This window comes from Notolabrus celidotus, chromosome 23, assembly GCF_009762535.1.
Source record: "Notolabrus celidotus isolate fNotCel1 chromosome 23, fNotCel1.pri, whole genome shotgun sequence".
Lineage (NCBI taxonomy): Eukaryota > Metazoa > Chordata > Actinopteri > Labriformes > Labridae > Notolabrus > Notolabrus celidotus.
Window position 1 is genome coordinate 5798944 of NC_048294.1, and position 23233 is coordinate 5822176.

The 23233-nt window shown below is 40.6% G+C and overlaps 1 protein-coding gene across 1 annotated transcript; it reads left to right on the plus strand.

Annotated features, from left to right (window-relative positions):
• Positions 1-1846: 1846 nt before the first annotated feature.
• On the plus strand, positions 1847-22458 carry si:cabz01101003.1 (ubiquitin carboxyl-terminal hydrolase CYLD). Its single transcript, XM_034676695.1, has 17 exons — positions 1847-1947; positions 2201-2394; positions 3779-3896; positions 4163-4320; positions 6230-6760; positions 7042-7147; positions 9087-9550; positions 9692-9857; positions 10307-10448; positions 11611-11733; positions 11853-11944; positions 12064-12127; positions 17681-17885; positions 17974-18082; positions 18187-18305; positions 19554-19761; positions 19846-22458. Exons 2-17 carry the CDS (start codon positions 2224-2226, stop codon positions 20028-20030), a joined length of 2961 nt encoding a protein of 986 aa, XP_034532586.1. The 5' UTR covers positions 1847-1947; positions 2201-2223; the 3' UTR covers positions 20031-22458.
• Positions 22459-23233: the final 775 nt, after the last annotated feature.

Consider the following 23233-nt stretch of genomic DNA (forward strand, 5'->3'; position numbering starts at 1 on the left):
CGTGTGAATGTAAAAAAAAAGGTAGAGTTTGTCACTGAAGGGACATATTTTTATATTATATTTATAAAACAATAAAAAAAAGTCAACCACTATTGTGTACATGCAGGGGCGTCATGGTGGGACCGACTACCTAGGGCCCGAGTGGGGAGGGGGGCCTTTAATGGGCCTAAAATAAAATGTGTTTTCTACTACACTTTTCTTTTGTTTTGTTATAACTGCAATAAGATAACTAGAATTGTCTGAATAGATAAACAATAATTCAGAATTCCTTTCTGGAAAAAAGGGGAGTCTCTCAAAGCTGATTGCACAGAATGGTTAAGTCCATCCCGTTCCTATCGACTGGATGATCTGTCAGCAGTCGGTACAGTGAAGAGAGAGTGATGCTGCAGCACTATGTACCCCCCAAAAAGGCATGTCAGGGTTTCAAGAAAGAAAGAAAGAAAGCTAAGGGAAAACAGCTTTTAACAGCTTTCTTTCAAAAGAAACTACACAGTTCAAGAATGCTTAAGCTAATACTAGCAATTTAGATTCAAGGCAGTCAGTCAACAGGAGTCTTCCTTGGAGTATATTTGCGTTTTATGTAAAAGTTTATTATATTCATAAATTACTCAGCATCAAATGTTAAGCAGGCTAAAAGCTTTATTTTACTTCATGATGTTAGGTTATACCAAATAATGCCCTCTTGTTGTTATACAAGTCACTTGGCTTCAAATAATCTTGTTTAAAGAGGTGGACAGTCTGAAGGTCAATTTTGTGAAGTTACATTTGAAGAAATTGTAAAATAAATAATATTGATATGTAGCTTAGATTTGAGTGAGTTAACAAGGATAGTTTTAAGCATGTATTTTTGTTTAATGGAAATAAACCAGTATTATAGCAGCAATGTTATATTTTGTAGGGTTGGTTGTGGTGATGGGGCCCACTGAGATATCTTTTCAGGGGGCCCAGAATCCCTGGCGACGCTATGGAAGAAGATTCTGAGAAAAAAAGTCAGAATTCTGAGATTTAAGTCAGAGTTCTGGAATTAAAGTCAGAATACTGAGATTAAAGTCAGAATTCAGGGATTACAGTCAGAATTCTGACTTTTTTCTCAGAATAATAATAAAATATATTGGACCTGAATTTTTTTTTAAGTGCAGTCAGAATTCTGAGAAAAAGGTCAGAATTAATAATAAAATATATTTGACCTTATTTTTTTTTTTTCAATGCATTAAAGTCAGAATTCTGAGAAAAAATTAGAATTCTGAGGTTAAAGTCAGAATTCAGAGAAAAGAGTCAGAATTCTTAGATTAAAGTCAGAATTCTGAGAACAGAGTCAGAATTCAGAGATTATAGTCAGAATTCTGACTGTTTTGTAGCAGGAGTGGTCTGATTTAAATAAAACAGCAACGCCACCTAGGGGAATTTCACCCCCAGGAAATTCCTCATATAACAAAAAGGTCACACAGGTTCATAAATACCACGGGGCAATGAATCAAATAAAGTATTTGTTTATTTAACAAAAGAAAAAAACAATTAATGCAAATAAAAATGTCAAAGAACAGAAGGCTAAAATGTCTGCACTGAAATCAAATCAATTAATAAAACAATGAGCAATCAGACACGTGAGGGGGAAGGGAAAAGTCAGAACTTTTTTCTTGGAATAATACAAAATATATAATTATGTTTTCAGTGACCCTAATCCTCCCCCCTGTGTACATGTGTACCAGATTCCTTTCTGCATGTTACCTCGTCTGTCAAGAACTGTGGAATTTCCCCCCTGCTCTCGGTCACGCCCACCCCCTGCTCTGATTGGCTGTCCCCACTCCCTGACAAACTTTCCTCACTTCCTATTGGCTCCCCCGGGTGTCAGTCAGCGCGCTTCCTGCTTCGCGGTGCGGTTTGTTATTGAAGCGTAGCTCCTTTAAACTCGAAGGGAAATGTTGACGGTGTGAGTTGATGAAGTTGGTGAGTGTTCATTTGTTAAACTCTGACATATGTTTGTTTGTTTGTGAGGTGGAGATGTTTTCATGTTGTTTAAGGGGTTTAACACTTAACTGCGTAACTGTACATGAATGAGAAAGTTACTCAATCGTTACCTGGAGTTACCTTTACTGGAGGTGGACGGGCCCACTTCGACCCCTCTTTTTCAGGGTTTTTTAATGAACCCTTTCACTTTATTTTACTAAATAATAAAATTCTGTATACGTCTGTGAACTAGCAATATAGAAAACACGCTTCGAGATGTCAGGGGCCCACGAGCAGAACAGGAAGCGACGCACCCCCAAAACGTTCTTGGTCTCGACCGGCCTGAAGGTCCAGGACCAGTTGGAAGGAACCATTCGGCTCCAGCGGGGTTGGATCTGCCATGAGCAAGACGGGGCGAAGAGCAGAGGGGACTCTCTGTGGGTGAAGGTACTAAAGCTTCATTTTTCTGTGTTCAAAACTACATTTTTAAAATCAATAATAATAAAGAAGCAGCAATTTATCACGGTTATAATAGTTTATTATTTTTTATTTGTTTAACTTTTTTAAAAATTCAGTTTTTATCTATTTTTTAATTTTGGTTTGTTAGCTTAGTTTAATTATTATTATTTATTTATTTAGTTATTCGTAAAATGTGATAATTAACTGAGAGGAGACCAAAAATGGGCAAGAATTGCGAGATAAAAATTCAATGCAACCCCCCTTTTTACAAAAAAAAAACAAAATACATACAACATAAAATAGAGGATATTATTTATTTAATACATAAAATATTTGTTTATATATATGAATCAAGCAGTGTGAAATAAATTGACAGACAAAGCTCAAGCTGTTTTTCCCTATATTTTATTTTATAACAGTTTAGTTAGTTTTATAAACACACTGTATAATTTAGGTTAGTTCAAGTAAAGCTTTTCTAAAGTTGTGATTTCATCTTAATTTTTCTAGTTATTGAAAAAGGTTTTAATATTCTAATTTTCCTTTTTATGATCATAAACTTCTACCGTGCATGCATTTGAAGAAATAATAATAACATTATAATAACTTTTATTTATATGCTTACTTTATAAACAAATGTTTACAAAGTGCTTTGACAAGCAAAACATGGCGGGATATGGAGGACAACAAGATTTAAAATAATAAACGCATATTAAACAGAATAAAGTGGTGAGACAGTAGTTGTTTTTTTCATTAAAGGACAATAAAATAAAAAGGTTTTAAGAAGAAGACGACATCACAAATGGAAAAGGATGAATTTTAAACATTGAAATAATAAATGAAAAACAATAAATAATCAAATAAAATTAAAACAATTAATTAGTTGGATCAAAACTAAGAATAATAATGAATACAAATAAAAAGCACTTAAAAGGAAGACGTCACATAAAAGCAAGTCTGTAAAAAAGAAGATATTTAAAGGTGACTCTTTCAATAGGTGAATTTCTGGTATTTGATCAACTTATCAGTATTTACAATATACAATAAAAGTATAATATTTTCATTTATTAATCCTTTATTTGTGCCAACTTGAAGGATTTACTGATTTTATTATTCTATTGCTTAACATACATTTTGTATATTCAAACAGAACATTTTTTGATTGCTCATTATTGTACATAACACCGGGGTACTGCCTAGGCCTAGGTTAAAGTGTGATGTTTCAATCTTTCCACCCACCATCTATTGTTCTGTCCCCTGCTGAGTCACATTTTGAGTTATCGTATTGGATTGAACCTCTCGTAAGTTATGTTGAACTTTGGTTGAATGTCCTTTAAGACTTGCCGTGTTGTTGTTTTATTCCCCCCTCCCTCAGGTGTTGGACAATGGTGTGGTGGTAAAACTAGAGAGGAAGTTCCTCCATGAAGTCCCAACTGACCTCAGCGGCCTGCTGGAGCCTGTAGCTGACCCTGAACTCCGCCTCAAACTCCTCAGTAACACATTTTTCTAGAACTTGTACAGAATTGAAGAAAATTTGGAGGTTATTATTGTGTAGTTATTAATCTGATGATGGAAGCAGTTGTGATTGCAGCAATAACAACAATATAAACTTAAACAATGTTTTCTCACACTGACTGTTGATTAAATCCATAACTCTCCCTATTTGACTCAAAAAGAAACTAAAAGTGAAGTTTAGGTCATTTGTTTTTCCCTCCTGTTGTAAGATTTCCATCTGTCATTGTTTTTTTTTATTTTTCAGGCAATCCGGGGAAGTTACAGCAGCTGGTTAGTTTGTCTATGGATGCTTTACTTTGGGTCCAAATAGGCCCTCAGGACGAGCTGGCCGAGGCAGAGCTGAAATACATTGGGCCTCTTACTAGAGGGAGTAATGCTGTGCACTTTGGTGTGCAGCTCAAGGTAAACTTGAATCAAAGATATGACTGTGTGTATTTTGGCAGGGCTTCATTTGGTAACACTCTTAACATTAAAGTTGTGATTCCTGGTAGCTTAAAATGAAAGCAGCAAACAGTCTTTGAGCAGCTTCACAAAGAGGACCACACATCGTGTTTATTTTAGGATTCATTACCTCATGGAAGCAAGTAGATTCTAACATTGGATCAAATAATGACCTCATGTAGAGAGGTCGTTTTCAAGCTCATTATCTTGTGGCAAAGTAGAACAAAAATTGGGAAGCAACTACCACTAGAAGGCAGGGAGGGAACAAGGTAATCCCATGGGACCAAATTAACATCTTGTGAGAGAAGGGTAATATCTCATGGTACAGAGTTTATATTTAGAGGGATCAAGTAAATATCTCAAGAGAACTACATATTAAATTGTTCTTTGCAAACAAGTTATTGTGTAGTGACAAGGTAATTATCTAGAGGGAACAAGGTAACCTCATGGGACCAAGTAAATATCTCAAGGGAACGAGTCATTCATGATGTGTAATTAGGGATGCATCGAAATGAAAATTCTTGGCTGAAACCGAAAACCGAAAATGAGGAAACCAAGGCCGAAAACCGAAACAGCAAAATAAATGATTATGCCTATTATTAGTACCATTGCATTTATGGCTATGACTGTGGACTAGGGATGACAACAATTAATCGAGTATTGATTAATTCATTGAACTTGAACACATTTTTTTTGTTTCGATTTTATTTCACATCAAACAAACTTCATGTGGTCTCATATTTCGTTCAGCTATCAGGGAGGTGTTTTTAGTTTAAAGCATGTTTCAGAATCAGCTGACTGCACTAGGGCTGTCAAAATTGCAGCCCTAGACTGCACACAGCAGAGATGCTCAGCTGGCGGCTGCGGCTGAGTGACAGGTCTCCACGGGCGCTTTTTTTCTCTGCCGCCGGACTGATTCTGACCCGGTTGTGCTCACGGCTGACACCTGACCACGTACACATGCTTATTTTTCTCATTAAGAACGAGTAGACAGAAAACTGGACACTGTGAGTCTGAAATATGTTTCTGGTCAGTTCCCTTGTTGAAGTCTGAGCCTTCACTTTTATGACTTAATGTCAGCGTAGAGTATGAGGCTGCTCCACACGTTGATATTCAGCGTGTTTAACATTTTGAACACCTCAATATGATCCGTAGCTGTTTAATACAGTCAGTTATAGACATTGTGTCGTGAAGGAAATTTTGATTTGGGGAAAAAAACACATTTGGCATTATTTTTTAAATGGAAAATGTTGCGTTTTTAAATGATTAAACAATAATTGATTGTTAACATTTCCAAAGATCGATCATGGAAAATACTTGAAATTTACATCCCTAATTTAAAGAGATTTACCTTATTTGTTTTAATATCTAATACTTTCATTCGTGAATCGTTCACTTACCATTTCTCTATAATTGTTCTGAAATTTTCCAACAAGGTATTTTTGTATGGTAATTTTAGTTTTTTTGCAAAGCGCTGAAAAAAAGTGTAAAAATGAAAAAGGATTACTTTGTTTACAAAGAAATATAAGAGAAAAAATATATATTGCAACTGTCCGTATCTCAGAATTGAAATAAAATAATAGTTATTTAAATTTTGAGTTCAATCCAGATTTCTTGAAAATCGTTGGAGAATCGTGAGTGAATCGTATCGTGAACTAAAAATCGGGATTCGAATTGAATTGTGGGTTGAGTGTATCCTTACATCCCTAACCCTCAGTGTTTGTGGGGACGACGGTGCAGGAACGAGTAAATGACACTTTGGGTATTATCATCTATTTTTTGGGGTCTAATGAGTGAAGTGAAAAATGATGTATTCCTGCTCTCTACACGCAGCACAGACGAGGAAACTGTTTCTGTACATTCCCTGCAGGGTTCAGCGGCCGGTAAAGGAGACAGCAACGGTTCCTTCAGAGGTCACCGGCTCTTCAGCTGCCCTGAAGCCTGCGGCCTCTTTCTCCCAGTCAGCCACATCCGGCTGCGCAGCTGGTCTCGAAACAACGTATACGACGCTCAAGAAAGAGCCCGCGAGCGAGACCACCACCAACACCGCATCAGCAACAACCACGCCAGCAACGGGCATCACGGCAGCAATGGCAACAACTCGAATCATCACCAACAGCAGCAGCAGCAGCAGCATGGCCGCCACGTCAGCTTCCGTCAGCACCGTCCCAGCAGCCCTCCTCCGACGCACGCCGTGGGCATCCTGTCTCGGACGGCGGAGTCTGCACCCGTCACGGCTCAGAACCAGGTCCAGGTGCGAGGTCCGGCGTCACCTCCTCCTTTCCATGTCGGTCAGAGGGTGTGTTTCCCCCTGGAGGATAACGTGCACGCCGGGGAGGTGCGCTTCTGTGGTCTCCTGCCTGGGCGCTCCTCTTCAGGGATGTACGTCGGCATCCTGACGGTGGGTTAATGAATAATATGATGCATTCAAATGCAGCTTACATGATTTAGAGTTAGAGTCTTAGAGTCTTTCCCTCATTGCTAATCATTTCTGACATAACCAATGAAGCCTGGTTTATACGTCTGGGTGGATGTCGTGTGTCTATGCAGAACACACAAACACGCAACCCTGTGATTGCTCTGCGGCGTGGAGTCGACACGGACGTTTAAACCAGGCTTCAGGGTACTGTTCTTTATGTAAGCAGTTCTGTTTGCAGCTTTGTGTTTGTCTCTGTCCAACAGGACCAGCCTGTTGGTAACTGGGACGGATCTTATAAGACAGAGAAGCTCTGCCACATTCCTTCCCTTGAGTATGGACTTCTACTGCCAGCCACCAAGGTTTCCTCAGGTAAATCACAGCATGTCACACACTCAGAGTATGACACTGCTATTCAAAGCCTTTTATAATCAAGGGTTACTTTCTCCTCATGCAAGTTAATTTGTAACTTCATGTTAATAATTACTGCAGAAAGGAGAACTCGTTGCTGTTCTTTGGGAAACAGCCTCACAGTAGTGATAGAGTAGAAACTGTAACAGAGTACAGTATAGAGCTGTAGTATTTCCCTTTTGTAGTCATTTCAATATGTAACTCAGTGAGCCATGACATTGTGACAGTCAAAGAAAAACACAGAAGTGTGTAGCCTGTGGGTTTAAAGAGCAGCAGGTAACACCTCTGTAGTTATGTTTCATGTTTTTGATCAGCAGCACAAGTAACAGTGAGCAAGCTAGCATGCTACCAAGATCATAAATCTGAAGCAGCTAAAGGGAATAATATTATGACCTGTCAAATACCTACAGAGAAGACGGATTTAAATTTGTCTTTCTCACCAAAAACCTATAACTGGTTTGTCAGGAATTAAAACAAATAGTTTTGTGTCTGAATTACAAATATTAATTTACAGTTTGCACATGTCCCCAAAAGAACCCCCCAAAAAGGTTATGTCCCCATAAGGATAGAAAAAACAGTCTCTGTGTGAGTGTGTGTGACCCCAAAGAGATTCCTTATATGGGAACAAAGACAGAAAACTGTGTGTGAAGTCCTTCAGTTTTGCATGTGTCCCCAAAAGACCAAAAAAAACATGTCCCAATAAGGATACAAAAAACGGTGTGTTTGTGTGTGTGTGACCCCACAAAGATAGAAAAAAATGTCCTTATGTTGCAACAAACACATAAAACAGTGTTTGAAACCCTACAACAGGGAAAATAGAATGTGTGTGTCCCCACGGAGAAAGAGAACATAGTTTGCATGTGTCCCCAAAAGACGCCTGAAACACTTTATGTCCCCATAAGGATAGAAAAAACAGTTTGCATGTGTGTGTGTGTGTGTGTGTGTGTGTGTGTGTGTGTGTGTGTGTGTGTGTGACCCCGCCAAGATAGAAAATCAATGTTCTTGTGTTTCCACAAACACAGAAAACAGTTTGTGTAAACCTTCAAAGTGAAATACTGACTGTGTGTGTCCCCACGGAGAAAGAGAACAGTTTGCATGCGTCCCCAAAAGACGTTATGTCCCTATAAGGATAGAAAAACGGTTTGCTTTTGTGACCACACAAAGACAGAATACAGTGTGTGTAACCCTTCAAAGTGGAATAATGAATGTGAAAGAGAATACAGTTTCCATGTGTCCCCAAAAGACCCCTCAAAAAGTTATGTCCCCATAAGGATAGAAAAAACAGTTTGAGTGTGTGTGAGACCCCACAAAGATAGAAAAACAAAGTCCTTATGTTGCAACAAAGACCGAAACAGTGTGTGTTGCCCTACAAAATGGAAAAATGAATGTGTGTGTCCCCACAGATAAAAAGGACCCAATTTTCATGTGTCCCAAAAAGGCCCCTCAAAAAAGTTATGTCCCCATAAGGACACAAAAACAGTGTGTGTCTGTGTGACCCCACAAAGATAGAAAAGATAGAAAAAAAAACAAGGTCCTTATGTGGCAACAAAGACAGAAAACAGTGTATGTAAACCTACAAAATGGAAAAATTTATGTATGTCCCCACCGGGAAAGAGAACACAGTTTGCATGTGTCCCCAAAAGACCCCCCAAAAACGTTATGTCCCCATAAGGATAGAAAAAACAGTTTGCATGTGCGACCCCACAAAGATAGAAAAACAATGTCCTTATCACAGATGTAATATGTGTGCCAAGTGTCCCCTTAAAGGTAGAAAACCAGTTTGTGTGTTTTCTAAGAAACATAGAAATGATTGTCTTCATGTGGAGCTGACTTTACTGTGTTCCTGTTCCCCAGATGAATTAAGAAACTCTAACATTTGTGTCTCTTTTGTGTTCTTTAGAGTCTAAATCTCCCCGTCACAACCTCTCTCAGCTCCCCAAACCCACCACGAGGCCAGCCCCGCCTTATGTTACCAAACCAGGACAAATCTCACCAACTGCCTCCGGTCCTAAAGTTGCCCTGATGCCTCCCAACGCACGAGGAGTTAAACCTCCACCTCTGCCTCCACCCAAGCCCCTAAACAAACAACTGTCCTCTCCTCCATTCCCGCCTCCTAAACCGCTCAGCCCAACATCTCCGATAGAAACGGATTACCCACAGCACACCAACGGCGAGAACACTCCGTCTTCACCGCTGAGGTCGCCGGTCTTTGCTGAGGCAGCTGGGAACGATGGAGAGGCGGGGATGGTGGACGAGCTGGAGGTGGGGTCGATGGTGGAAGTTAATGACCCGCCTCTTTTTGGGGTAATTCGCTGGATTGGACGGATCAGTGGGATTACAGAGCCGGTGGCTGGGATCGAGCTGGTAAGAGAACATTTTTCATCACTAGTTTTCAGCCCATGATGCAATGCTTCATCATGATGTTAGTTAGCAAGTGTTATGTTGAGTGTGCTAAAACTTACAGTCCAACATTTTAAAAGGAAACAAACTCTCTGTGTGTCTCAGGATCAGGAGCTCTCTGCAGGGACAGATGGCAGCTACCTCGGTGAACGGCACTTCAGATGTCCGGCCAACAAGGGGCTGTTTGTGAAGCTTCGCAACTGTAGGCGGGACTCCAGGTTCCCCGCCCCTGAGACGCCTGTCAATCAAGTTGAACGGTGCAACTCCATAGGTAGGAAACAAGGTCACAGTGTCTGAGACAATGACTGTACGAACTAAGGGTGTAATGATTCTTTTTAACAACGATTCGATTCCTATCATGACTCATGGTTGCCGATACGATTAAAGGGCGATATTGGTTAATTTAAAACGACATAGTGGCTTTTTAACCAAAAATTCAACTGGTGTGACTGTGAAATAAATACCATGATACTGGACAGTCCTAGAGTCCTGTTGTTGGCATGATGTTTTTGGTCCGTGCCAAGTTTTGTCCTCGTCGAGGCGAGTCCTGAGGCTTCTGCAGAGCTGATGTTACCATGATGAACGCTACAAGAGGTGCCTGGACGGTCGGCGTTGTGTGACATCCCATGGCGCCATCGTAGGCGGTTGGATAGTCTGTCCATATTCTGACATCACCTCAGTTTTCTAAAGTAACTCTCTCTCTCCTCTTGTGGCTTTCAGCGTTTGCAGAGTGGGGCAGCGAGCGAGTGGAAGACCACACTCCTCCTGTGGACGGAGAAGAGGCCAGAGAGCTGTACGAGGGCTGGAAGAGAGGCATTCAGGGTCACCTCAACTCCTGCTACCTGGATGCTACTCTGTTCAGGTGAGGAAGGAAACAACCTGAGGCTGTTTAATGCACAAAAACACAGGGATGAATACAGATTCATGTAGTGTGAGTTAGTCAATCAATCAAGCTTTATTTATATAGCACCTTTCATGCAAATCAAATGCAACCCAAAGTGCTTTACAGGGATTGAAAAACAAGAAAGAAGCAGAAAAAAACTTTGGCAAGACATATTAGGGGAAAATAATAATAATAATAATAATAATAATAATAATAATAATAATAATAATAATACAAATTAAAATTAAAATTAAAATATAAAATAAAATAAAATAGAGACTAATGCACACCAACAATACAATATGTGTAATTCATTGATATCAGAATATCTCTCTGGAAAATTTCAGATTTTGTATTAAAGGTCAGATGGATGTTTTTACAGCAAATTTTGCCAAGGTGTTCGAGTATCTGGGAACTCAAGAGGCAATTGCCTGAAATGTTAAACCTAATAAGGAATTTTTGGATCATTGCTGCAGATGTATTTTGGATTTGGATTTGCTGCATATTTCAAACAACCTGTTTATGAACTGTGCTGGACTGTTAATATTTTGATAATGTTCAATAAAAAGAATGTTGAAAAAATAAAAAATAATATGTGTAATTAAAATAAGTTAAATCATCAAAATTAATAATACAAATAGTTTAAGTAGTTTTTAAAAGGGTTAAGGATAAGAGTTGAAAATAAAACTAAGGCTAAAAATATCAATAAAAATGAGTAGATAAATAACATAAATAAATGAATTAATATATAAATCAAATAGAATTAGATAACAGTTAACATTACTAAAATAATAAAGCAACATTTAGATCAATAAAATTGTTAAACCCTACATATTTGCCAGACTTCTGCTACATTTAATGAGGATGTGTTTCAAATCTCACTCTTATAAAAGCGTTGAATACCTGTGATTGTAGACGACAGTGAGGGACTCAGATCTGTGGTTATTGCTGCTCTGTGGTTGCTTTCTGTCTGCCTTCCAAGATTGCAGATGCAAAGTATTTGCAGCTGCATTCTGGTGCACGTACCTTTCATCTTTTGTTGTCCCTGAAAAAACAACTGTTTGGGTTTCACAGTGCTGACTTCATTCATAACAAATACAAGACTGGTTGCTTATCTTGTGTCTGTGGTGTGTTTCTGCAGCCTGTTCTCCTGCTGCAGCTCAGCAGACTGGGTGCTGCTGTGGCCCTCTGACGCTGAAACAGAGCCGAACTCCGTTCAGGCTCAGGACCTGCTCCGGTGTGAGGTCGTCAATCCCCTCAGAAGGTTTGTAAACATGCCCCAGAGGAAGTACAGAGCTGGAGTGTATGCAGCTGCAATTGATGATGCAACAGCGCTGCAAATGTCCTCCTGAAGTATTTCTGTGTCCCCTGTATGTTTCAAAGGTATGGCTATGTGTGTGCCAGTAAGACCATGGCCTTAAGGCGACTGCTGGAGGCCCAGAACAGCGACATGGGCTTCACCAATCAGGAGAAAGGTGAGAGTGCTTTTTAGCATGCTCTCTGCAGACGTTATCAGACATGAATGTGTTTGTGTTTGTGTTTGCGTGCTGACATCTGAGGAATGTTGTCATGCTGCTGTTTCTCCGACCGTCAGATCCCGAAGAGTTCCTCAACAAGCTTTTCCAGCTCCTCCGAGTCGAGCCGCTCCTCAAGATCAGGTAACCTCACGGCCATAATTGCTGTTTTCACCAGCAGCAAACTTCCTCTTAGAGAGCAGCAGTTCACACACAGATTGTTTCACCCAGATCTCTATAAGGTGCATTTCGACCAAGAGTTCCGGGGTCTTTTAGCCCCCAGAACTACTTTACCCTGAACTAAAAGGTTCCTGTGCCCCCATTGTTGTCTGCGTTTCGACCGTGGGCTGAGGTCCCGGGTAGATTGTGCAAATCAGGCCAGTGACGTATGGAGGAAAAAAAAGTAAATGCACTACACCACCAGACCAGTAGAGGGCAGTAAAACAAAGACGAATACCATACATCACAGATGACACCATACAAGCAGACGGACAGGCAGGTATCATTATGAGCAACACAACAGTTAGCCTGTTAGCATGAAGAGACTCAGCTGGCGCTGTTTTAGATGGTGCTATATTTCATCACAGATGGATTCACAGAATCAACACGTGAGAGGAGATAAGTGTGAGTAGCAAAGACATCTTTAAAATCCTATTGAACTCAAAAAGCTGTGGCAGAGATCGGCCGGTGTTTTGGTTTAAACAGCGACCCTGTTAACTGGAGACTATCAGCTGGATGCATCCCTCATAAACGTCTTTGGACAATCATTAAATATGTAATGAGGATATTTTGAAATCTTAATAAAAACTAAACTAGTTTGCATTCCCAGGAACTCCCTCTGTGTTTCAACAGCTGTTTAAACTCCACAAACACTGACACGTTCAGCTGAAGGTCTCCAGTTTACAGGGTCACTTTTAAAACCGGAACACCGGGAGAGACGCATTCGCAGTTGCAAACTTTGATTTGATGAGGTTTGAAAAAGGCTGTTAGATGGGCAGATAGTTGAAGGATGCATCTTTGTCGACCTCAGAAGAACTAGTGACCACTTAATTGACAGGGTTCCCAGGCGTCCTGGAAAACCTGGCAAACAGGTTCCCAAAGAAGAGCCGGCTCTTTCGACTCCCTAACGGCTCTTAATTTAGGATCTTTTGTAGCCGTAAATTTTACTTTAACATTGCAAAAACGAATGGTTTGTGTGTTGAAAACCCTTTTACGTACAGTGTTTTTATGAGAAGCCTTATAATTGCCCAATTTTGTGCATTTATTCTTTTACAGAACCATTCTCACCCTGATCCTAGGGTTAGGGTTATGACTAGGATTAGGGTTAGGGTTAGGGTTAGGGTTATGATTAGGGTTAGGGTTAGGGTTAGGGTTAGGATTAGGGTTAGGGTTAGGATTAGGGTTAGGGTTAGGGTTAGGGTTAGGATTAGGATTAGGATTAGGGTTAGGGTTAGGGTTAGGGTTCGGGTTAGGGTTAGGGTTATGATTAGGGTTAGGGTTAGGGTTAGGATTAGGGTTAGGATTAGGGTTAGGGTTAGGTTTAGGGTTAGGGTTAGGGTTAGGATTAGGGTTAGGGTTAGGATTAGGGTTAGGGTTAGGGTTAGGTTTAGGGTTAGGATTAGGGTTAGGGTTAGGGTTAGGATTAGGGTTAGGATTAGGATTAGGGTTCGGGTTAGGGTTATGATTAGGGTTAGGGTTAGGATTAGGGTTAGGGTTAGGGTTAGGGTTAGGGTTAGGATTAGGGTTAGGATTAGGATTAGGGTTAGGGTTCGGGTTAGGGTTATGATTAGGGTTAGGGTTAGGATTAGGGTTAGGGTTAGGATTAGGGTTAGGGTTAGGATTAGGGTTAGGATTAGGGTTAGGGTTAGGGTTTGGATTAGGGTTAGGGTTAGGGTTACGGTTAGGGTTACGATTGGGGTTAGGGTTAGGGTTTGGATTAGGGTTAGGGTTAGGATTAGGGTTAGGATTAGGGTTAGGGTTAGGGTTAGGGTTTGGATTAGGGTTAGGGTTAGGGTTACGTTTGGATTAGGGTTAGGGTTAGGGTTAGGGTTTGGATTAGGGTTAGGGTTAGGATTAGGGTTAGGTTTAGGGTTAGGGTTACGATTAGGGTTAGGGTTAGGGTTTGGATTAGGGTTAGGGTTAGGGTTAGGGTTTGGATTAGGGTTAGGGTTAGGATTAGGGTTAGGGTTACGATTAGGGTTAGGGTTAGGGTTTGGATTAGGGTTAGGGTTAGGGTTAGGGTTTGGATTAGGGTTAGGGTTTGGATTAGGGTTAGGGTTAAGATTAGGGTTAGGGTTAGGGTTTGGATTAGGGTTAGGGTTAGGGTTTGGATTAGGGTTAGGGTTAAGATTAGGGTTAGGGTTAGGATTAGGGTTAGGGTTAGGGTTTGGATTAGGGTTAGGATTAGGGTTAGGGTTATGATTAGGGTTAGGGTTTGGATTAGGGTTAGGGTTAGGGTTTGGATTAGGGTTAGGGTTAGGGTTAGGGTTAAGATTAGGGTTAGGGTTAGGGTTTGGATTAGGGTTAGGGTTAGGATTAGGGTTAGGGTTAGGGTTAAGATTAGGGTTAGGGTTAGGGTTAAGATTAGGGTTAGGGTTAAGATTAGGGTTAGGGTTAGGATTAGGGTTAGCGTTAGGGTTTGGATTAGGGTTAGGGTTAGGGTTAGGGTTAGGATTAGGGTTAGGATTAGGGTTAGGGTTTGGATTAGGGTTAGGGTTAGGGTTAGGGTTTGGATTAGGGTTAGGGTTAGGGTTAGGGTTTGGATTAGGGTTAGGGTTAGGATTAGTGTTAGGGTTTGGATTAGGATTAGGGTTTGGATTAGGGTTAGGGTTTGGATTAAGATTAGGGTTTGGATTAGGGTGAGGGTTAGGATTAGGGTTAGGGTTTGGATTAGGGTTTGGATTAGGGTTAGGGTTTGGATTAGGGTTAGGGTTAGGATTAGGGTTAGGGTTAGGGTTTGGATTAGGGTTAGGGTTTGGATTAGGATTAGGGTTTGGATTAGGGTGAGGGTTAGGATTAGGGTTAGGGTTTGGATTAGGATTAGGGTTTGGATTAGGGTTAGGGTTTGGATTAGGGTTAGGGTTAGGGTTAGGATTAGGGTTTGGATTAGGGTTAGGGTTTGGATTAGGATTAGGGTTTGGATTAGGGTTAGGGTTAGGGTTAGGGTTTGGATTAGGATTAGGGTTTGGATTAGGGTTAGGGTTTGGATTAGGATTAGGGTTTGGATTAGGGTTAGGGTTAGGGTTAGGGTTAGGATTAGGGTTAGGATTAGGGTTTGGATTAGGGTTAGGGTTTGGATTAGGATTAGGGTTTGGATTAGGGTTAGGGTTAGGATTAGGGTTAGGGTTTGGATTAGGATTAGGGTTTGGATTAGGGTTAGGGTTTGGATTAGGATTAGGGTTTGGATTAGGGTTAGGGTTAGGGTTAGGGTTAGGGTTTGGATTAGGATTAGGGTTTGGATTAGGGTTAGGGTTTGGATTAGGGTTAGAACCAGAACCAGAACCAAACTCATGCAAACAGAACCAGAACCAAACTCAAACAAACAGAACCAGAACCAAACCCAAGCAAACCCAACCAGAACCGAACCAGAACCGAACCAGACCCGAACCAGAACCAAACCAGAACCAAACCAGAACCGTACCAGAACCAAACCAGAACCAAACCAGAACCGAACCAGAACCGAACCAGAACCATACCAGAACCATACCAGAACCGAACCAGATCCGAACCTGAACTGTACCAGAACCGAACCGGAACAGAACCGAACCAAAACCGAACCAGAACCGAACCAGAACCGCACCAGAACCGAACTGAACCAGAACCAAACTCAAGCAAACAGAACCAGAACCAAACCCAACCAGAACCCAACCAGAACCCAACCAGAACCCAACCAGACCCGAACCAGAACCGTACCAGAACCGTACCAGAACCGAACCAGAACCGAACCTGAACTGTACCAGAACCATACCAGAACATAACTGAACCAAAACCGAACCAGAACCGAATCAAAACCGAACCAGAACCATGTCAGAACCGAACCATAACCGTACCAGTACCGAACCCGAACAGAACCGAACCAAAACCGAACCAGAACCATACCAGAACCAAACTGAACCAGAACCAAACTCAAGCAAACAGAACCAGAACCAGAACCAAACTCAAGCAAACAGAACCAGAACTAGAACCAAACTCAAGCAAACAGAACCAGAACCAACTCAAGTAAACAGAAACAGAACCAACTCAAGCAAACAGAACCAGAACCAACTCAAGTAAACAGAACCAAAGCCAAACTCGAGCAAACAGAACCAAAACCAAACTGGAGCAAACATTATTAATGTCCTCAGGTTGGCATTGAGAAAAATCAGATGCGTCAGCTTGGATGGGCTGATCAAGTTTCTCCTCTCAGTGAGTATTTGCCCTGTCTTTGAGAAGACTCTCTCTGAAGGAACAGATGAAGCAAGGATACACAGCCTCCCCTCCATCACCTGAATCCTATATCCTCACATGTGATTGGCTGACCAATCAAAACAAAGTTCTGCTGTGAGCAGAGCTGGGGCTGAGCACTGTGAGAGCTAAGCAGAGAAAGGAAAAATCTGGGAGCCGGCTCTCTCTCCATGCGAGCCGGCTCTTCTGATTCACTATAAAGCATCGGCTCTCAGAGCCGCAGCTTTTGATCATGACACATTACTTATGTGCTTAATCTGTGTTACAATTATGAGGGGTCCTTGGACAATTTTCTCACCTGTAAGGGGTCCCTTGCTCCAAAAAGTTTGAGAACCCCTGCTCTAGCTAGTAGGAGTGCAAACACCCGATAGTGAAAACAAACGGAACAAAAAGAGCGACACAGCTGCACAGAAACTCCACGTTGTAGACATCGCTGATCCTAATAGACATCGCCACGCAGGAAGACAGTTTACATTTTTTAAACCTCTGAGAGAAATCTTCAAATACAGAGTGCGTCTTTACATGGGTGCGATTTTTTCAGAGTTTACGGTAACTCAAATAAAAAAACATGACATTTGCTTTGTTTTATATCGACCACTCAGCAGGATGAATATCATGATTAAGCAGGTATATTTTGAGTTTGAGTTGAGTTGAGAAACATTTGTGGCCTTTTTTGTCATTCAGATCTATTTAGGTCATTAAAGCACTGATCCTCTGATCATTATTATTATTTAATTATTTCAGTAAGGCAGCTTCCTGATTCCTTTGCTGGCTCTTTTGTTTTTTTTCTTAGCTCATTTTATATTTTTTGAGAAAAGAGAAAGCTGAAATGAGAGTTGCCCATCATTGTTACTTGGTTGCACTAATAAAGTGAAGTGCTGTACATATGTGGTTGCATTATTCTATTATCAATTTGCAATAATTTTTAAGTATGTAAGAGATGATTTCATTGATAGCCATAGACTTCATGTCTTTCAATGTAGACTTCCACTGAGAGGAACATATTAGACTATTTAGGAACAAAATTAGGGAACTAAATTTAGACTGTCATACCAGCTTCATCATCAATGAAAATGTCCTGGAAATGATCTCTGGAAAAGAGTGGGAACCCTGATTGAAGCTAAAGGAGATAAAAATGAGAAATTAAGAACATCTCAGCAAACAAATAATAACATTTGGACACAGATTTTATAAGAATTATAAAAAAAAGACTGTAATTTAAAAGTAGTCACACCGGCTGTTTCTCTCCCTCAGATCGATGACTCATCAGCCTCAACAGTGTCACCTCTACCAGCTCTTCCCGCCCACACTCCCTTCCTCACCCTCCTCGCCTTCAACCATCTCCCCCATCCAGTCCCCTATCCCCCTCTCCTCGCCACCGTCCAGTCGGATGAGGGTCGCAAGCGTCCAGACTCTGCTGGAGTCCTCCTTCCTCCACTCGGGTCTCAAGTTCGTCGAGGTAACACAGGAAGCTCCCAGAGTTTCAAGTCGAGGTACTTCCATTAAGACACCAAGAACTATCTTGTGTTTTTTTATGGCTTCAACAGGCGCCATCCTGCCTGCTGCTGCTCATGCCCCGGTTTGGAAAGGACTTCAAAATGTTTGACGCCATCTTACCCACACAGAGCCTGGACATCACAGACCTGCTGGACGACAGTAAGAGCAAAACATTTGGAAGTCTTTATTTAATAGAAGGGATAACGTTTTCGTTGTAGTTTACTTGGCCTTAAGTGTCGTTTTTGTCCTTTTTGTCTCCCTAGCTCTGAGACAGTGCAGCATTTGCCAGGCTGTAGCTGAGTGGGAGTGTCTCCAGTGTTATGAAGACTTGGACATCACTCCAGGTCGTCTCAAACAGTACTGCAACACCTGCAACACACAGGTACACACCTCTTACTTTGAGGCTGAAAATGTTACTTAATCCTCTCAAACTTATTTTAAATGCAACAGAACAACTTAAATGATGTCACATTGAAGTACACATGTAAGTTGTAATAAAACACAGGCAGGATAATTCAAAATACATTGGTCTAAATTGAAGACCCAAGCTGCTCGAGCATATCAAGAAAAAGGTCCAAAAACTTGATTTTAATAACATCACAACAAGCATAATTATCAATGTAGGCACTGCAGTGTGATTGGATATAAATCCATCAAACACCTTTGCACCCAGATCATAAAAACTGTGTACCTGACTATTAACAGTGAAACTGAGACTCATCAGAAACTAATGAATGGATTCTACTGTGGGGAGTTGTAACAACAGGAAATGGCCGTGGTTATTATGCAGACAAAGTTTTTTCCTTCTCCTCCTCCTTTACTTTTTTACCTTTTATACATTTTTATCATAATTAATGCAAACAACGAGAAGATCTGTCTCTTTGATGACTTCATAGCACGTAGGAAGCAAAAATGAAACCTCAGTGTAACAAATTGTTAACAGTGAAACTGAGACTTGAATGTTTTTTCCTTCTCCTCCCCTAATCTTTAACATAATGCATGTAAATAAGAAGTTGCAATTCTGTCTCTGTTATGATTTCATAGCACATAGGAAGCAAAAATGAAACCTCAGTGTAACAAATTGTTAACAGTGAAACTGAGACTCGCCATAAACAGATGAACAAGATTTTTTCCTTCTCCTCCCCTTTTGCATTTTTTTACCTTTTTTAAATCTTTAACATAGTTAATGTAAATAACAAGGAACTCTGTCTCTTATATGGCTTCATAGCACATAGGGAGCAAAACTGAAACCTATAGTGGAACTTATTGTTAACAGTGAAACTGAGACTCAAAGGTTTTTTCCTTCTCCTCCCACTTTGCATTTTTATCCTTTTTAAATCTTTAACTTAATGAATGTAAATCAGAAGTGGTAAATCTGTCTCTTTTATGACTTCATAACACATAAGCAAAAATGAAACCTCAGTGTAACTATTTGTTAACATTGAAACTGAGACTCGCAAGAAACAGACGAACAAGCGCTCCTCCTTGGGAGTTTGAGCTCCAGTAGTTCTTCTCTTGGATCTTGATGCAGTAAAAAGATCTACATTCAGGGTTTAAATAAATGTGATATCATCATTGAGAAATGAAGAGCTAAAGGAAAGCATTCTGTCTCTTCCCTCTCCATCACCAGGTCCACATTCACAAAAAGAGGGAGTCCCACACCCCAATAAAGGTCTCCGTCCCTGAAGGATCCTGGACCGGTTCTCTGCACAGCACCCGACAGCGGATGTCTCTGTTCGCAGTGACGTGCATCGAGACGAGCCACTACGTCAGCTTCGTCAAACACGGCCCCCTCCCCACGGACTGGCTGTTCTTCGACAGCATGGCCGACAGAGAAGGTGAGACGACCCGCTGACTAGGGTTTCAGTTAATGAATGACACCCTGCTGAAGTGCTCACCTGTCTGTCTGTGGTCCCACTCAGGTGGAGAGAACGGCTTCAACATCCCTCACGTGAAGGCGTGTCCAGAGGTGGGACGCTTCCTCGGCCTATCAGAGGAGGAGCTGAGCAGAGTGGACGCCGCTTCGTTACGAGAATCCGCACGCCGCCTCCTGTGTGACTCCTACATGTGTCTGTACCACAGCCCAGAGCTCAGCCTGTACAAGTGACCTAGACACACACAGACCCGAGTGTGTAACAACACACTGCCCTCTTTGTGTTAACCGTCAGGGCAAACAATACAGGTCCAAAATATGACCACTGGAGGGACTAGTTCCCTTTTTTTCAAAATTCATATACGAAGGTTCTCTGCTCTCTGCAGGATGTATCTTTGTTGATCTTCATCCTGGTCTTTGCCCCTTCACTTTAACACTCAAGTTAGATATATGCATCCCCTTTGCCATTTCCTTACTCTTGTTTTTGTTTTTTTTGTTTTCTTCTTTTGGGCATTTTCACCTTTAATGGGTGGGACAGCTGAAGAGAGACAGGAAGTGAGGGGAGTGGAGAGTGGGGGAGTACATGCAGTAAATGGCTGGGGCTGGAATCGAACCTGCGACCTCTAGGCTCTAGCCTCTAGGCAGTAGACCAAAAAAAACAAGTACAATTAACAAAACAACTTGTTTGCTTGTGTTTATGCGACTTCGTATTATATTTACTTTTCGAACAAAAAAAAAAGTGGCAATATTTTTCTTAACGCTCTGCAGAAAAGCCAAGAAAATGTGCCTTTTGTGTCTTCCTGCACAGAGAATGGAGTTATAATTTGTGCAGTTCCACTCTAAGTGCAGCAGATGCAACAGTCATCATCCAGATGACTAAAAGACTCCCTGAGACGTCTTGTAAAACCACCAGAACAAAGATCTAAGTATTGTTAAGCATATATGATGTTTAGCAATCTGCATCAAATGCAACTTTAGGGACTTAAATTTGGCGTATGTACATTCTTTTTACAGATAATCAGCTCTAATTGAGGACATGAAGGCTCTCATGAGATTTCAGTGCAATATTACATCATCACAACTTTATTTCTATTTTATTTAACCTTTATTGAAACAGGAAGTCCCTTTTTTTCCTTTCTTTTTTTTTGAAGTTATTTTTTTGGGGCATTTTCACCTTTAATGGTTAGGACAGCTGATGAGAGACAGGAAATGAGGGGAGTGGAGAGTGGGGGTGGACATGCAGTGACACCCGCGACCTCTGCTATGACGGCCATAACCTCTGTACAAGGGGCGCACGCTTAGACCAATAGGCCAACAGCACCCCAACCAGGAAGTCCCTTTGAGATTATAATCTATTTCTCCAGAGAGATTTATTGGTATCAGCATATTTCCCTAATTTTTAGAAGAAGAAAATAACGGGGGAAAATGTTGAAAATCTGATTTAGTTAGTCGACAGTGTCACAGTTACATTTGTCCACCGCAGAGCGTTTACACATTTAGATTTGTACAGAAGGAATCATTTACACGGTGGTTTGTATAAAACTATTGGATTCTTTTATATATTTTTTCGGGCATTTTCGCCTTTATTCATTACCGAAAAGATTGGAGCCAGTGAAAAATAAAAAATTTAAGTGCAATATATTTTGTTTAATCCTGAGACTAAAGTCAGAATCCTGAAAATAAATAAATAAGAATATCGCCTTAATTTTTTCTGAATTCTGACTTTGATCTCAGGTTAAAAAAAATGTCACCATAATTTTTTTTCTTATTTTGCCTTAATTTCTTTTAAAATGTTGCCTTAAATTAAGGCGAAACATTTTTTTGTCTTAATTTTTATTTTTTTCTGTGGCCCTAAACCTCTCCCGTGATACGTAGGACAGCTGAAGAGAGACAGGGCAGTTGGGGAGTAGAGGGTGGGGGAAGACTTGCAGCAAAGGGCTGTTACTGGGAGTTAGACCAGCGACCGCTGCGACGAGGACCACAGCCTCTGTATATGGGGCCTGTGTTTAAACCGCTGGCCAGCGGCGCCCCCGAACATGTATAGGATTCTTAACCTCATCAAACTCGTCTTGTTAGCTCTTTATTTAGCGTTGTTTGCACTAGTGTTCATTCATCTCTGTAAAGGATGAATGGAACGCCAAGTCAGTGGATTACAATCAGAGAAACTCAGACCAGAATTTGCACCCGAAGGACATTCCAGAAAAAATGCTGCACAAACAAAAAACGAAGGGATGCAAAATCTTATCGTTTGAGACCTGTTCTGAGCTTGGAGGTTTCTGCAGTTTGACCGTCACTCAGTCTGAAACTGGGCCTGAACAGGGAACACGAAATCTGAATGAAGCTGAGTGGCAATGAGCTTAATGTGACCGGACGCTCTGTGTCTTCAAACTTTTATGTCTCTGATTAATAAAACCTCTGATGGATGGTCTGGTGTTTACATCGTAGTGTCCCTGTGCCTTTAAATGCTCACACTGTACAACAGTAACATGTCTGTAATGCTGAACACACTTTACAGTTATATTTGCACTCCTTTATTTACACGTCAGTATGTGTGTACTGTATATAATACCATTGCCTTAAACTGACTCACAGAGGTTTACATGTTTGTGATGTTAACAGCTGCATCAAATGTGGACATTTGTAATAAATGCTTTGATTTCTCGTCGAGTGTCCGAATGTTTTTTATTAGACAGAGAATTTGACGTCACCTTAAAGAAACGAACCGGTTTCAGCCCGAGGCTTTCATCAGCGTCTCACCAACTAGGTAGGTGTGTCCTAATTATATGTAATTATCGCCAAATGGCAAACCACATAAAAAGGTCACGTTACATTATAACACAAAATGATACAAAGTAGCAACTTGAGTCAACAGGAAGTGTGATATATCAGCAGCATGAAAACTCACAAGCTGAAAATAAACAAATACATAAATGAAACAGTCAGTCATAATACATAACCTCTATGGTCACTGTAGACTGTACAAAGACAAGTAGTAGGAGTTTTCTTTCTCTTGTTTCCTGTAAGTTGTATTTGTATTTTGGTGACCAACATTTCGACGGCACAGTGTCGAGGATGTCGGGGTGTTGTGATTTTTGTTGGTGATCTTTGTGTTTATTGTACAGTCTTGAGTCTGGAGCAGCAATAATGTGTTTTAGTGTGACTACAAGCTGAGATGATAATGAGGTTTGGCTCGATTTTGATATGTGAGATACGGTGATATTTTTATATCAGCTGTGTTGCATGGAGAAACATGTTCAAATGACTTCAAGGTCATGTCATTATTTTCATTTATTCATCTATTTATTTAGTTATTCACTTATTTTCTCTTATTTATTTATTTACTTTTTTTTTTACTTATTCCTTTATTTGTTTATTTATTAATTTAACTACTTTTTAATTTTTTAATTTACTTTTTTATTTATTTACTCATTCATGTA